General features: G+C 43.7%; 4 protein-coding genes and 1 long non-coding RNA gene across 8 annotated transcripts; 4 read left to right on the forward strand and 1 right to left on the reverse strand.

Moving 5' to 3' along the window:
- Positions 1-968: 968 nt before the first annotated feature.
- Positions 969-3591, forward strand: LOC129597796 (BTB/POZ domain-containing protein 6-like). 2 transcript variants are annotated; one of them, XM_055495475.1, is made up of 10 exons: positions 969-1350; positions 1484-1606; positions 1673-1832; positions 1891-2075; positions 2148-2283; positions 2468-2564; positions 2628-2733; positions 2820-2981; positions 3039-3103; positions 3164-3591. In XM_055495475.1, exons 1-10 carry the CDS (start codon positions 1190-1192, stop codon positions 3199-3201), a joined length of 1233 nt encoding a protein of 410 aa, XP_055351450.1. In that variant the 5' UTR covers positions 969-1189; the 3' UTR covers positions 3202-3591. The 2 variants fall into 2 exon arrangements, with proteins under 2 accessions (XP_055351450.1, XP_055351449.1); XM_055495474.1 differs by having other exon boundaries at positions 971-1350; positions 2820-2977; positions 3164-3589.
- Positions 3592-3990: 399 nt separating this feature from the next.
- LOC129597788 (band 4.1-like protein 3) lies at positions 3991-7707 on the reverse strand. 2 transcript variants are annotated; one of them, XM_055495465.1, is made up of 12 exons: positions 7407-7707; positions 7182-7332; positions 6831-6903; positions 6709-6753; positions 6381-6563; positions 6152-6239; positions 5392-5727; positions 5241-5339; positions 5086-5169; positions 4847-4954; positions 4483-4593; positions 3991-4418 (listed from the first exon to the last, which is right to left on the reverse strand). In XM_055495465.1, exons 1-12 carry the CDS (start codon positions 7461-7463, stop codon positions 4206-4208), a joined length of 1548 nt encoding a protein of 515 aa, XP_055351440.1. In that variant the 5' UTR covers positions 7464-7707; the 3' UTR covers positions 3991-4205. The 2 variants fall into 2 exon arrangements, with proteins under 2 accessions (XP_055351440.1, XP_055351441.1); XM_055495466.1 differs by lacking the exons at positions 7182-7332; positions 7407-7707 and adding an exon at positions 7042-7117.
- Positions 7708-8452: 745 nt separating this feature from the next.
- LOC129597802 (uncharacterized) lies at positions 8453-10284 on the forward strand. Its single transcript, XM_055495483.1, has 7 exons — positions 8453-8598; positions 8716-8827; positions 9231-9348; positions 9411-9467; positions 9689-9784; positions 9855-10092; positions 10149-10284. The coding sequence occupies exons 3-7, from the start codon at positions 9234-9236 to the stop codon at positions 10282-10284; spliced, it is 642 nt and encodes a 213-aa protein (XP_055351458.1). The 5' UTR covers positions 8453-8598; positions 8716-8827; positions 9231-9233.
- A 49-nt stretch (positions 10285-10333) lies between these two features.
- On the forward strand, positions 10334-11733 carry LOC129597824 (uncharacterized). The gene is made up of 5 exons (XM_055495513.1): positions 10334-10485; positions 10646-10732; positions 10828-11161; positions 11296-11407; positions 11661-11733. The coding sequence occupies exons 1-4, from the start codon at positions 10337-10339 to the stop codon at positions 11362-11364; spliced, it is 639 nt and encodes a 212-aa protein (XP_055351488.1). The 5' UTR covers positions 10334-10336; the 3' UTR covers positions 11365-11407; positions 11661-11733.
- A 127-nt stretch (positions 11734-11860) lies between these two features.
- LOC129597790 (uncharacterized) lies at positions 11861-14243 on the forward strand. 2 transcript variants are annotated; one of them, XR_008691611.1, is made up of 6 exons: positions 11861-12029; positions 12173-12438; positions 13186-13277; positions 13341-13526; positions 13680-13816; positions 13889-14243. It is a non-coding gene; the product is annotated as an uncharacterized LOC129597790 (long non-coding RNA). The 2 variants fall into 2 exon arrangements; XR_008691610.1 differs by having other exon boundaries at positions 13680-14243.
- The last annotated feature ends 1521 nt before the right edge of the window (positions 14244-15764 follow it).

Here is a 15764-nt window from a genome sequence, read left to right on the forward strand (position 1 = left end):
TATTATTACCTACTGTATTAGTAAAACAAAACTATAAATACTTCTAAAAATATTAGTTCATTGACTATTGATCGTACAGATACACTGTCATCAGTAACAGCAGCTCTCAGTAACTGTCCAGACAAGAAAGGCCATGGTCGAAAGCACGACAAAGAATTAATGCGCTTTAACCATAGAGCTTATATTGCCAGCTGTCGGTATTCTTGACCTTTGTCGGAGAAATGCCAAATGCAATTCAATCACTTCGATTTGAAGGTAGTACCTATTACAGTAGTGTAACACCGTAAATTCTGATCTCATATATTTTAGTGATTCTATCCATGCACTTTTTACTCTGTAGCAGTTTTTTATAGAAACGGTCGTGACCGCAACAACAGCACGACAATTTTGTAATAAAATGCACTTTGAGTCTTTCACCATAAGGGCATTCTTGACTTTGTCAGCATCAGGATCTCACCGACCCCCACGTCAGCACTAAACCCGGTGGCATCCTGTACGGCACTCTTAAAGGCTCACTCATCATCGCTGGTGTCGCTGTCGCCGTCGTCCACGCCGGTGACAAATAGCGAGCACTGCCGCGGTTTCTTTCTTCATAACCATTTCTAACTTGTAAGTACAAACTGAAAATTCCTTAAAATTACAACTAATGCTTACAACGTTAACCAAGGTGGTTGTCGAGATGCTGGATGAATGCTTCTCTTGTAGTACCTGCACATTGTGGGCACTGGCGCAGACCGCCGCACATGCCTTCGTGTCGTTGTGCCATGCCTTATCAGGCAACTTTAATGCAATATTTTTGTTATTTTTCCTTAACGTAGCCTGTGAATTCGAAATCTATACCTATATAATGGTAGCTGGCTCATATTTTACGGTACAACAGAAGAATTCTACTCATGAAACCGACAATAACATCCAGGCTTCAGCATCCAGCAATCCATCTTAACAGCGCTTGCCGCCACCGGGCGATTGCCTGCCGACTGCAGGCTTTGCAGCCAGGCTGAGCCAGCATTCGCATTTCGCAGCTCAGCACAGAGGAAACTGTGGAAGACTACGATGCTTGTGTTGTTTCCCTGCGTTTTACCTCCTTTCCGAAATCAAACCGTCAGAATCCTGTTTTGGTGTTCATGCTGCTTTAATGTAAAACTTCGGATGTGAGTTCCCGTTGACGAATTGGGCGAATTCTGCAAGCATGTCTCGAAATCCCACATCATCCTCCGCTGCAGGGAATCGCGCTGGAATCCTGGCGATCTCGGACGGTATGCAGTACCTTTTATCCTGTGAGGAATTGAGCGACGTGCAGTTCGCGGTGGGACGGGATTATGGAGCCGTGAGACTCTTTCCAGCTCTCAGGTGAGTCCTCTGGTTCCTTCTTGTGATTTCACTATGCATTTGACATCATGCCTTCATGATGAAGGCTTCATCTGTGTGCATCCGTGGTCTGCAGTTTCTTGGTTTCACTTCGCTTGTGAACTGGCAATTTCAGACCCATCCTAAGTGTGCGCAGTGCAGTCTTCTACACAATGTTCTATGGAAGTATCCCAGAGAACTGCACGGTTCCAATTGAAATTCCGGACATTCTTCCCGAGGCCTTCGGTAACATGATCAGGTGGGTCTATCTCAACATTTTATCTTTCTACGCAGGGAACACGCTATTGACAAACTCACTGTATAGCTACATTTACACCGATACCGTGAAGAATCTCACTTCGGATAACGTCTTTCACACTCTGGGCTGCGCGGACAAATATGATTTGCCATTGCTGGTAGCCATGTGCACCGACTTCGTCTTGAATAATCTCAGCATCCGCAACTGCCTGGATGTATTGGATAGTGTAGGCTTTCTCGCATCTGTTGCTCAGCAGACATGTGTATACCCGTTACGCTGCGCAGGCGGTTCACTACGCGGTTGCGGCGCCGGGCATCCTGGAGAGATGTTTCAGCCTGACTGATGAATCAGCGACCAGTGTCTGGAAATCGCAGCAGTTCTGTGAGATTGGAGAAGATGCGCTACGCAGCATTCTCCAACGGGATACGCTGACCGCCAACGAAGATACCATTTGTTCGGCGGTTGACAAGTAAGCTGGTTTTTGTAAGCCATAGAAAGCCGAGTCCGTTGCATGTGCGACTTGCATGTTGTTTTCTGGCAGGTGGGCTGCAGCCATGTGCGCACGAAAAAACCTGGACGCTTCGCCCACCAATCGGCGTGAAATACTGGGCCAGACGCTGTTCCTCATCCGATTTCCACTCTTAACCGATGCACAGCTATTGGATGGACCCGTCAAGGTGATGTCTTTGCACCGATGTATACTGTGTTTCGATAATACATCAAATCATTGAAGAGGAACAATTCAAGCATGCTTTTGCTAGAGTAGTGCTGACTTTTCGATAAGCCATTCTTAGGCTAATCATAAAACCGGCGGAATACAGTACGGTCGTTCATGCTCGATCAAATGCCCTATTTTTTCAGAGCGGTTTGTTGCTGCAGTCGGAATTAATGGCCATTTACCACTACAAGTATGCCGCCATCAAACCGCAGCTGCCGTTCCCTACGGAGCCTCGTCAAAGTTAGCGCGCTCATGCTTTCGCCGGAAAATTGTATCCATGTTGTAGTTGTCTGCCTTTTCTAGATGTGCGCGGTGAAGGTGTTATTACCTACACGATTCCGGACGTAAGGAAGCTGCAGGATACATATACGCACAGCAGCGATCCGATTATAGTCAGAAAAATGCTTTGGTGAGTGGTGGCCGCGGAGAAATAGAAACTAGGAAGGTGGGCGACGGTTAATAACTTCCACGCTAACGATATGTATCGTTTCACAGGAGTATCGCGGTGCAGAAGCGAACTGACGGTGGGTCGGCTACCCTCGGCTTCTACCTGCGGTGTTGGGGTTGTCCGGAATTGGCTTCCTGGAAGTGTCAGGTTAATGGTGAGATGCGCCTGTTGCCGTTGAACGCGGAAACTGCACTGGTTTCTAAACGTATGTATGTTTCTTCATAAGCTTACTGTAATCTTTAGACAATTATTTGTAAATTTTGCAGCGATGTCGGACCTGTTCAGCAAGGGTACATTTGGATGGGGATACCCGAAATATATCGCTATGGAGGTGAGAGTTTTGTGTGGGGAACATTTTGACTGTAGTTTATTTACAATTCTACGTTGTCAGGATTTACTGGATCCGGCAAAAGGCTACGTCAGTCCTGATGACTTTTCCTTGAAACTCCAAATTCGAATGGCAGTGAGCGTTGATCTTCCTGCTGAAATCGGATAAGCAGCCTGTACCGGTGAACTGTTTAGGGATTTCTCTCCGATTACCAAATGGGAATGCTCTATTTAACCTAGTAACCGGTTAAATTGACTAACGGAAGTGGGATGATGTGATTTTTTTAGTATTTATTTTTCTGACTTTATCTGCCGATTTTTTAATATTTTTTCTGGCGTTATCTGCCGTTCCGTTTCCGTTTTTTTCTGGCGTTATTAATTTAGCCGTTCAAGTTAAAATCAGTAACAGCAATTCGTTTGGGCCCGTTGAAACGGAAACTTCGAAGTATCTGTGTACACGATTGTATCTGTCGAATCTCGTATAATATACTGTGCGCCGAAGGATAAATTTATACTCCCAAACAGAAAACATATACATTGTACTGACGTGACATACGTACGGTACATTCAGCCGCAAGTAAACGAAGTGACGAAGATGGTTGAAATGCATTATGCCTTCCATACGTATGTTTATATAAACATTCTCCACTAACCTTATTGAGATTTTATAAGCGTGTGCAATGTGCGTACATTTATTAAGGGTCGCGATGTAAAAACACGATTAGTGTAATTCCAGCAGTAAACTTGACCTCGCTTTATTTGTGCCGCACTGCAGGCTAAAAAGTTTCTGACCGTGTTCGAATCCCTTTTTAAATGCTTTCATGCTAGTAGAACTATACTGTTTGTATTATTACAGTTATGTGCGTGTTTGTCACAAAGGTCAGACTTTTGGAGTGTTGTTTAACCGTCTTGGAGAAATGTCAAATGCAGTGCGCTCAATTCTATTAATTTGAAAGTAGTATAATTATATCTGATAGGCGTAATACATTTTAGCGATTGTATCCAATAATTCTGTACTCTGTAGTAGCTCTCCATACAAACGGGCATGGTTGAAAACATGGAAATATTGTAATGAAATACACGTTGACGACGGTTGACCATAGAGTTTATATGACTAGACTATCGGCATTCTTGACCTTTGTCGGAGTCTGGATCTCGTCGATGACCCGCACGTCAGCACTAAGCCCGGTGGCGTCCTGTACGGCTCTCTTAAACGCCCACTCGTCATCGGTGGTGTCGCTGCTACCGTCGTCCACTTCGGTGACAAGGCGAGCAGTGTCACTGGTTTCTTTTTTCATATCCATGTCTAACTTGTCGGTCTGTACATGTGCGCATGCATTTCTTACAAACTGCAAGATTATTGAGATTACAGCTAATGCTTACAACCACAGTGGTCGTTGGGATTTTGGATGTGTGCTTCTTGTGCAGTACATCGTGGATGCTGGCGTAGACGGCGTCCCGCGCTTTCGTATCGTCATCGTACTTGTCCGACACCTTTATCAAAAAGCATTCATTTTACGGGTATTTTGAGTATACACAAAGTTTTATAAAAAAGGCGTGGAAAATTGTATTCAAAACTTCAAAAAACAAAATCAGCAAACACCGTGCACTAGGAATTTATCGCCTAAACCGTACTCAGAAATGGGTTCGCATGGAGAAACGCTTGTTTGCGCAATATGCGTCCAAACGAAGCAGCTACGTTTTTCAGTTGTACACGTTGCACTTAATGAAACGATTACGTACGTACATGTGACTGATCCGTTGTCATGATCCGCGTGACAACTGTCCTGGTCGTCGTTGACCCCGAGGTCCCCGACCCCTTGCCTTCACTTCGTACCACTGCAGTCACCGTTTTCTGTGGAACCATACACAAACCAATGCCATTCAGTAAATTCCTGCAGCGAGTGGTTAATTTCCATGACCGTTTGGCGTTTTTAGCAACGACAACTATTTGGACGTTGACCTTTGGAACGTAAATTTAATTACCTGGGTTGTTGTATCCGGCTTTGTCGGCTGCGACATAGTCTGTCGTGGCGTGAAGAATATGCCGTCATCTTCGCTCGACGATCCCTGCATTCGGTACGTTAAACTAACGACTGTATTATTTCCGACACAGGTTTATGAACATGTAGATGCCCTACTTTGCGGACAACCGTTGTCGTTGCTCGTTTATTAGGATCCATATTTTCCACTTCCTCCTCTTCCGTAACAGTTACCACCGTGCCGGTTATCTTTGGATCCTGCAAAACAAAAGGTCAAGGAACGCTCAATCAAGAACCGTTGCACTGTGACCTTTCGTTTCTCTACGGGCATTCGGAACGAGCGCCGTCGAAACAGGTCTTCATCGGCCTTGGTCTTGGGAAATCCGCGGAAGAAACTGTGGTGTTCCGTGCTGGTCTTCCACAACCGCTTGGCGGCTTTTTCACTGACACAAGAGTAGGATTTACGCTCCTGCGCCGCATCTTGTGTCGGGCTGGGACGCGAGCGGACATCGATGTAAAACGTGTGACGGCGGTAGGAGAACTTAAGGATATGGTGCCAAGGGTACGTTGCGATTAGTGTGTTGGCTTCGTATTCACGGAGTCCAGACGAAGACACGCCCAGAGAAATCAGCCGGTTTTGACCGTTCTGTGCAGTACGTACCGAAAAGTTAGCGGATTCGGTCATAAATTTTCAGCGGTTATCGAAACAAAATAAATTCTAATTTTGCAGATATTCCCAGCGGAATAATAATAACAATTTGCATTAATATTATAAAAAATACTAATGCATTTAAATATTGCTTGTATCGCCATTTAATTATATGTATGCAGCAAGAATGCGATGCTTTATCTTGATCACGCCCATACACTATACGATCTCACTTAAACATTTACGGGGCACAATTAAGCGCATTTTTTTAATAAGGCCAGTGAATCAAATTACAATGGATCGCACTCTGAATAAAAAGTAAGCTGCTAAATTTAAATTGAGTAATATGTCTGATTATTTCGCGTAAAAACCAACGAAAATTATACATTTCTATGAGTGTCCTGGAATGGTTGCCTCTCACCTTTACTTCATATTTGGTGACACCGTACAACGGCAGTTTGCGAGCGAATTGCAGATATTCGTTCTCGATTTGCTCCAACTTCATACCTCTGCAGAGCACAATTAGAAATTCTGTTAATTTGCTGGCAAATACGTAAATCCATGTGCGGATTGTGGATAATGATTTCCCCCTGAGATAGAACTATATATTCTGGCAGCCTGGTTCACGCGTGCCGGTTGCATGCACTAGCCTGGGAAATGTTTGATGCAGCGCCATGACGCTGTGCTCCATGCCGGCGTTCTGGATGTCCGATGGCGCGATAGAGGTCCTGGAGGCGTAGTTGCCGTGATGTACCGCCGGGTTAAAGTCACCCAGTTCCGAAACCACAGTCAGTGCGCCCAGGAACACATACTGCTCGGTGGTTGCCGGTAATCTGCACGCAAAAAAATTCGTACCATGTACAAATATTACTTATTTGAGCGGATCTGCCTTGCGGAAGCGCCAAGATTCGGCAAAATAAACTGGAAATTTACAGTGCACTCAGGTTAAACTGAAGCTGCCACCATGATTACGCTCACTTGTTCGTAACGAGGTCTCGGTGAATCTGAAGGAAGATGTGGTACCTGCAAATACAAGTACCCATATGAAATATCTTAAAGTTTATACATGTAACACCCGGTTACTGTCTTGTCTGCTTTACTTGGTAAGGTCATCTTTCAGGCTTTCCGGTGTCGGTGGGTAAAACTTTAAACGGAATTCGCAGTACCACTCGTCTAGCATGATGAAAACAAACTTTTATTTTTTGTTATAAAGAGAGCTCGCGGTTATCAAGCGACGGCATCCCAACAATTTTTGCGTTGGTCATTAGTTTTCATTTTTCAATAATGTCTCCCATTGCTGGGTCGTCTCACCTTTCAGCTGTTTCTTGAGACTCGCATCCATTTTGAGCCAGTTGGTCTGATGATCTGTGCGATCGGTGTACGTTAATCCAAATGCGTTGGTCATTAGTTTTCATTTTTCAATAATGTCTCCCATTGCTGGGTCGTCTCACCTTTCAGCTGTTTCTTGAGACTCGCATCCATTTTGAGCCAGTTGGTCTGATGATCTGTGCGATCGGTGTACGTTAATCCAAAGTACTCCTTCTCGCGTAGCTGCGATGCTTTACACACTTCGTCGAATAGCGCTTGCCCATCGGCATCTTTCTGGAACGTACAGTTTTTTGTTTTTGCTGCCTTTGAAGCGACAACTCGTAATAATGTACGGAATAGAGACATACTGGTAGGTCGACTTTGATATCCTTTCCGTTAAGTAGGCGCACATTGGCTGACGGCATTTTGGGGGGATTGAGACACAGTATAAAGATAGACTATAATAATTTATATAGAGACACAGTACATACAATAGAAAGACTATATAATTAGTCAGTTAAAAAGGATACGAAGGATGCAGTCGCCGTCGGATGGGAATCAAAACGGTGGAAAGAGGCAAACGTTTGATCAATTAAAACAGTGCAATGCTACTCAGCAGTCGAGTGCGTTGCACCTGTAAAGCACCTTACCAGGAATTCAGAAACTGAAGTTTTAAGCCAACATTTTGCGGTACACGCAGCTAATATCGCTTTGTAATTATCACCTCATAGACAAGATAATACATGTACTTTATGAGGAGCATGACTAATAAGTAGCCGTCAATCGCCGATAAGATAATGACTCGAACGTTTTATACGGGGCCGTTTAACTTGTAATAAGGGCCGTGAAGTTGGAAACATTACATGTGCTGATAATTAATTTATTATGCAAATTTTGTTTACCGAACATGCTGCAGTACATTTAAAGGTAGTAGAGCAATCCTCTTTACGTCATAGAAATATGCTAGAAAAGTTGCATTTCTGCATTTTTGCCGTTTCGTGGTGCAGTGATTTACGATTACTACAACTGTAACATAGGTACACGTACACGTTAGTAATACACGTACACGAACCATAATTATCATAATTTATTTGCCATTAGATCAAAGTCATCAAACTACCGTACAAGCACACCTGCATTTTCCCGATATCACCCTGCCGATAATAACTTGTTCCGCTTACAAACAGAAATTCTCGGGGATAGTCGCGAGAATTACTTTATGTGGCGTTAATAAAAATCTAAGCGCGTGAACTTCTGCTGTTTCCGCTTGTTTCAGCCCACCGGAAGTGCGTCATCGTCACGTGCAGCGTTCGGTCGGTAGAGGGCGCTGTAGCTGTCACGTTCATGCTGAGACATGCTTGCAGATTGTCAAAACTCCAAACCAGCTCCAACCAGCCGTTGATGCTGAACGCTGCGTATTGCACAGAAGGCCAAAACTGATTGGTACTAGTTATAAAACTTTAAGAATTCCGGAGCTCCGACAGTTCTAGAATAGTTTCGTTTACTCAGATTGGAATTTTAAGTTTCCCAGATTGTGGACCTATCATCACAAGTCAAGCCGTACGTCATACTGGAGTGGCTGCAGCTTGCCACAGTTTATTTGATCGCCAGTTTCCTGACGGCATAGACTTGTGTAAGTGGTTGAGTGGCGTTGTTTTAGTTGGGGTTTTGCTGCAGGTTGAGACGATCGTGGGACGTTTCTGGAGCATCCGTGTTTGCAGCTGTTTATTCATCGCAATAGACGAGATATTTTTTGGGCTGCTCATCCATTCGTGCTGTGCCTAGTCAGGTTAGTCGTCTTTTGCAAAAGTTGGTAATATTGGGTTTTTTGCTCATGATCGCATTTCGACTGAACCAGTTTAATTTTACGACCTAGTACAATTCTTCGGATGATCACATAATGTGGAAATTAGGAAAATTCGGAGCTCCGATGGTTTTAATGTTGATGTGCGTTAATTTCTTGATGGCTACAGGTATTTCGTATCTAGTTTTATGACATTTTTATCTTAAATTGATAAAATCTCCAAACTGATCGACATCGACCGCGGAAGGGTGCTTAAGAATACGATCAGTCGTACTGACGCTAATCAACTCTCAGGCGACATTCGGTATGGCAGAATCCAGCGAAGCGCTTTGTACGATATCATCGGATCTGAAAATCAGAAGCGAAATTCTAAGTTTTTTAATTGCAGAACATGTTTCCGGCTTCAAGCATGGAGCATTTCAGTGCTCATCCGCCCCCAGATCCCAAATATTCGGCCAGGTTCCGCCGACGATACACCGGAGCCAACTACCATCAGCCGGACCCCGGTATGTAGTGAAAACACATCGGTTTCAGACTTGGATTAGAGAGTTGTAATTTTGTTTCTTAGGTACACAAGGCCTGGAAGTTCTTACTGCGACGGGAGAAAGCGTGATTTCATTAGAAGGTAAGTTAGTTTCAGTACTGCGTGCGAGATAGCGCTGTTTCGGTTATCTGCACAGTCAAAATGTTGCCTCTGAATTCGGAATAAATCTTTGTTATTGTTATCGAGATTTCGTAAATTAAATTTAATACGTAGTAAGCGCTGAAACGGCGATGTTTAGGTTCTTAAACAAAAGTTAAATTATTATTGTTTGTTTCATCTGTCTTGAGATTTTCAATTTGTAGGCGGTCACTACCTGACGCGTGGAGAACGGTTCGCACGGCGTATTGGCCAATATTACGCGCGAGGAGATTTCGGGCAGAGGAAAACGTTGGCCACGTGTATGTATAATTAAAACTTTGTGTATGCTTTTGGTGTGATGTTGATTTAAAAAGTTTCTGATGCTTCTAGCCACGCAGACGTGGAAATTACCACCTGTTCCAGCTGCAAAGATTCCGCAAGCAGTGTCATTCTATGTCAACGTTGCTGGACTCCACGTCGCTGTTAAGAAGTACTTGTACATTCCTGCAGATCTTGTGCGACGGTTTCCATCTATTGGGAGCTCCCAGGAAATCGTAGGACGCGGGGTTGAGAAACGTATTTATCTGAGTCATTACCAGATAATTCGTCTGTTGAAAGCTATTTCAAAGTACGTGTATCTGACGTCGGTCTACTCGTACTATTTTTGTATCGGTTGTTTCGCAGGGTGAACCTACCGACGACCATCGCTTTGCCTGCGGCGTTTACTCCCAATGGATGTATTCCAAGTGGAACGCAGACCAGGCTGTTGTGTTTATTGAGCTTATTTTCGACGCGGGAGCTCCCGATGCGCTCATCTTAGACTTGTGTCGACCTTGCGGCGTAGCGTTGAACGGGATTCTGACGTACGCACAATGCAGCAGTGGATGAATGCTTTTCTCACAGCAGCATTCTATAGAGGTCGTCTTGAACTGGCAAAGCAGTTAGCTATACGCATGGATTTGTATGGAATGGCTGTAAATATCCAGAAAAAACTGGACGAACGTCGTGACTATCATTTCTGGTAATTAAAATTTCAAATTTTAATTTTAGATACACCTTTACTTTTTCGGTCAATAAGTTAGTGGAGTTACTGATCATATTTTCTGCAGCGGGCTATGTTATGATGCTTAAAGTAGCAGCCCTTGAAAGTCAATATTTTACTTTGTATTATTTACTTACAGGGATTACGACGCAGCAGCTACTTTTGTCCGACGGGAGATGCGGGACGACATGAAGATGCAGTTGAAAATGCGGGAGAAATCAGACACGTATGTATTTACCCAAATTTTATTGGCTTTTATTTTACATCGTGCGAATGAGGAGTATTTTGTATTTTGACAACAAAAATTAATTTTCATTGTAGACCGCTCACTAACCATCCGTGTGCTTACGCATCAAACCGGTGCAGGGTTACGGGCACTGTTCCATTTATAAATCGTCATATCAGTATTTGCGCTCGTAAACTGCCGGAAGTCAACTGCATCCCGTGCCGCGATTGTGGATTGCTGTTACCGCCCGGAGCTCCGGATGCACTCCACAATCTGCGGCACTCAGCGAATTGCGAGCGGCGTACCGTTGTCTGGACCGATGATCTTCTGCATACGGATGTTTTTGAGAAGCCACCGTTCCCTTCCGCTGGGCCGCTGGGGCAGCTGTATCTGGTGCCGGCTGATAATGTTGACCGACTGGTTTGTCAGGTAAATAGTATATTTTAAGATTATGTTAATAAATTTTAATAGTATGTTTTTAAAATTAATATTTTTCGTCTTTTTTTACGGTTGCTATTGCATGCACAAAAGTGGGTACAAAATAATTCATGCTTGTTTTGTAGGTGTTCGAGCATTTGGCTGATTCCGGGTGTAGTTTCATGCTTCGCTTGAGCGAAGTGCGCCGATACTGAAAAACTGAAAAGAGGAGCTCCTGTTTTTGGTGTAAAGTTAGGTGTGAGTTTTCATATTTTCTCCCGAGGCAGGACAGCATTATGCCGTTGTGATTGGTTATGCGATAATTCTGTCATTTTTCCTGCTCATTTGACTTTTCTTACTTGCCCATTTGACTTCTTTTTTGCTTGCTTTCTCACAGTTCCGCGGCTGCGTACTTTTGTTTGCTTGTTCTGCAATTGTTGTTGTGTGACTGTGTCCTGAACCTATTTGCTTGTGTGGTAATGAACATTTGTACGAATTCTGTACTTTTCAGGGCCATATTTCTTGAAGTGTTGCAGACATGCGCAATTCTAATCGGATGCGTTTCGATTGCTGCAATATGTGACTTGTTGTAAGAATTGTAACCTTAGTGTCTCTCATGTTCAGTAGTGGCTTTTAAATTTTAACTGTGCTTCTACCTAATTATCGCGGCTGTTAGCTTTTGTGGAAGTTGGTATGCCGGTTCGCGGAAGGATACATGAATTCAGTGCCAAATACTACACGGTTAAATCTGACCAAATGTGGTCATCCGGAGCCTGATTCCTTCGTCATGCTGCGCGATATTCGCGACCCTGGGATGCCGTGGTTGGGGTTTGTTATCGGCCAGACGCTTTCCTCAATATGGTACTGGGCTGCTGACCAGGTAAATTATGTGGTAGAATAAAAACTAGGGAATTTATTGTTTTGTATAAATTTTGTAACGTCAGTTCAAGATGTAAGTAATGATTGATTTTCGGGCTGTTAATAGAATTAACAATAATATTAATCGCGTTTTGTGTGGTGTAGATGATGGTGCAGCGTGTGCTATCCTCGAAAATTATATCGGATGCCCAAGGTGGCTGTATTCTTGCTGGAAATATTTGAGATTGCTGCCATTGTTTATTGTGGTCATGCCCGGTATGATTAGCCGTGTGTTGTGGCCGGACGAAGTGGGATGCATCAATCCAGACATTTGTGAACGGATTTGCGGGAATTGTGTTGGTTGCAGTAATACTGCATGCCAAAACTCGTGATGCGTCTAATGCCGGCGGGACTGCGCGGGTTAATGATAGGTACTTACATAAATGCTGCACTGGTGAACGATATCTTGTGGCTAGTTAGAAAAATCGTCGGGTTTGCGCTACCACCGTAACAGTTTTATTACCAAACTGCGCGCTTTAAACTCGTTAACGTTAGCAGCTTCGTACCGCACGCTAAGTTATAATTATAATTGTTCTGTAACGTAAATGTTGGTATCCCTGGTGTCCGACTTGTCTGCTATATTCAACAGTGCTTCCAGCTTACAGTGTTTACTATTGATGTGTCGGTACGAGTACATCAATAAATTTTAGCATTTTTAATCACGTGCGGGCTATATGCATACTTATTGTACTAGTACAGTGCGTTTCGCAGGTAAATCGTTGAACTCTGTAATTAACGTTCTAATTAAAATCAGGAGCTCCTATATTAAAGAAAATATAGACACTAGATGCACACTAGATTGGCGTTTGAGCCATTATAGAAACAACCAACTCATTACCAGATCTGTCTTGAATGAGCATGCCGTTATTGCGAACAGAACCGGTTTTAGAACGGCCAGCTGATTAGAAATTTTGACACAAGTATAATTTTTCTGAAATAAAGTATTATTCAGGAAACTATCTTTGCTGAACTCGTAATATCTCCATGCTTTCCTCTGGAGAACGGTAGCGATGATGAATGCTGCTCTTCGGTTCACTAAAATTATAGCCCGTGCAATGTACGGATTGCCCTTTTGATCCAAAAATACTGAGTCGACGTGGTTTTCTTTTCTTTTATAGGAAGCAATATCCAGGCGCGAACCAGATTCTGTGATACATCGCTGGTATGTCAACAGCTGAGGAGCTCCTCTTAAAATTCCCAATCCGTGAAGGTAGGCATACACCGGACGATCTGTGGCTTGCAGTTCTTCGATCGATTTTCCTTTTCCACACAGATATGCCGCTCCCGTGAGCGACTTCAGTTTTATTGCGCTTGCTGGTAAGTTCTTTGTCAAAGACTGACGCATCCGTTCCACTTCCGGTGTAACGTTGTCTCCAAAGCACGCCATCAAAAAATCAGAAGAAAGTCCAAAGGCAACCTTTCCAGCGATTTCCTTGTGCTGCTCGTTGGCCCCTTTCAGGTGAGATTTCATCTTTCCTACGTAGTCTTCATGCTCGAAAGCCCAGAATGATGTTGGATGGCCTAATAGATACACGTATTCGACCAGATGGCAGCACATTTGGTGCAAATTATACGACATGCTTCTTTTGCCAAAAGTTTGTTGAATTTCTAGGCCAAACTGGATCAGTAGAGCGGAGGTTTCCAGCAGTCCAGCTTCAGTGATATCCTGACCGAAAAGATACTGTGTGGCGGCAGCAAACTTTGCGTACATGAGGAGCTCCTCTTCCGGCACAATTCCGTGCAAGCAAGGTAAACTGTAATACAACGTGAAAGCCATGTACATGGAACCTTTCCACTGGCCTATCTCATCTAACGTTTTAGGCTTCCGTAATGTAGACGGCGGTTGCAGTTTTTCTAGGAAAGAATTAATTTTTTTCCTGTTATCTGGCGTTAACTTCCACGCTGTTCCCTTCAAGCGATACTCCATAAATTTCTCCTCCAACCCTTCGAAGCACAAGTGCATAGGCTCTACCGGCATTTGGGCAGGTAAGTTATAATCTGTCAGTTTCATCAGCTCAGACATTCCTTGCAGTCCAATAAACTCGTGCAGTTGATCAGGAGCTCCTAAAACTGCTGCACGCGCACGCGCTCGCTCTTTCGTAATCTGAGCATCTCGAAGTTTTGGTAGACGGAATGGCGCCTGCTTTGAATTTACCATTGGGTAGCATTTTATCGTTCTTTCGTCTACGCCAGGATTCAAAAGAACCCTTTCCCAGCATATTCACAGTGCACGCATCCAAAGTCAGCCATGAAGGAGCTCATATGCGCAATCGGCCATCGTTCCTGGCTGTCAGCGATATAAGTAAGAACTCTCACAGGCAGTATTTTTTGTTCACCATTTTCCGTGTAAATAATGCCGTTTTGTTCCAGGTCGAGGAGCTCCTCCATAACTGGATGTAGAAGTGCCTGCTTCCAGTTCGCGGGTTGCTGCCATTTTGTTGAAACAATTTTTCACTTTTGTTCCATAGTCCTAGAATGTGCGGGGTTGGCCGTTTGTTTTTCACTGGTAAGTGATAGCTTAAAATCCATATATTTGATTTTGACGATTTCGCTGTTGCCGCTCCATCGGAAAATAGCGCTATCGGAAGAAATCGTCCAAGCTTTCGGGCATAATTTTTATAAATCTCACCATCTGTAAAAGAAGTAATGCAATCTTCGTCTTGTGCTGGCACATTGTAGGAGCTCCTAAATTTGGCCGACTGCGCTAACGCTGTTATCCTTGGCTTCAATGGGAAATGCACAAAGGTAAACAGGCTGAGTGAACCTTTCGGATACTGGCTTTCGCATTTTGGGCAATTGGTAGTTCCTTCGGTCCGCTGTTCTGCGCCAATGTAACTGCCACACAAAGGGCATGCAACATGGAGGTCGTATTTTGGGAACATATTTCTTTTCGAGTCCCGCTTCCAGTTGGTACAACGTTCTGGGGAATTTGGAATTTTCAGGTAACAATAAAGAAATTAAATTCAGCAACGATTCCTGCGCGTCGTAAGATATGTTAGACTTGTCACAAGTCTTTAAAAATAATCCCAAAAATTGACCAATTGTGATTTTAGCAGATGGGACAGGAACACGATCCCAGTCGTCGTGGAGCTCCACGTGGACTTCTTGTGGTTGTTGTTGAAACTCATCATGATCTATAACGATAGTATTCTCGGCTGCTAGTGTGCTACCAAATAGATCTACTCGTACCATTTTCGCCAGGTTCTGCCGCAACAGTTTCAATCAACTCTTGCTGATCGGTGGCATCCACCCCGTCAAGAATTTCTGCCCAGTCGTCGAGGAGCTCCTCACGAACTTGATGGTTTCCTGCGTAGCACATAGCGGTTCAATCACACTTCCGTTCCAGATATATCAAGTATTAAATTCTTGATGAATTTGAGATTTAATATATCCGGAACAGCTGTGTTACTTGCCGTCGCCGATACCACCATCATCCCGATAATCAGCGCCCAAAGCTGCTTCTGGAATTGTGGTTTTCCGTCTGCGGTTCCGGTTGGCATGCTGCCGAATGCCAACTTTACGCCTCCTGCGTTCCATTTCACAAGGTAAACGATTTTATAAATCAATTTTAACTTTAAAATAGTCAATGTACAACTAAAAAATAAACAAACCTTCCTTCCAGTTATGATTAAAAATAATTTCTTAAATGAAGAACAGTTATTTTCACCTCCTTCTCTACGCGGGTGGATGTGGCGTG

Source organism: Paramacrobiotus metropolitanus, unplaced genomic scaffold, assembly GCF_019649055.1.
Source record: "Paramacrobiotus metropolitanus isolate TYO unplaced genomic scaffold, Prichtersi_v1.0 Parri_scaffold0000109, whole genome shotgun sequence".
In the NCBI taxonomy this organism is placed as follows: domain Eukaryota; kingdom Metazoa; phylum Tardigrada; class Eutardigrada; order Parachela; family Macrobiotidae; genus Paramacrobiotus; species Paramacrobiotus metropolitanus.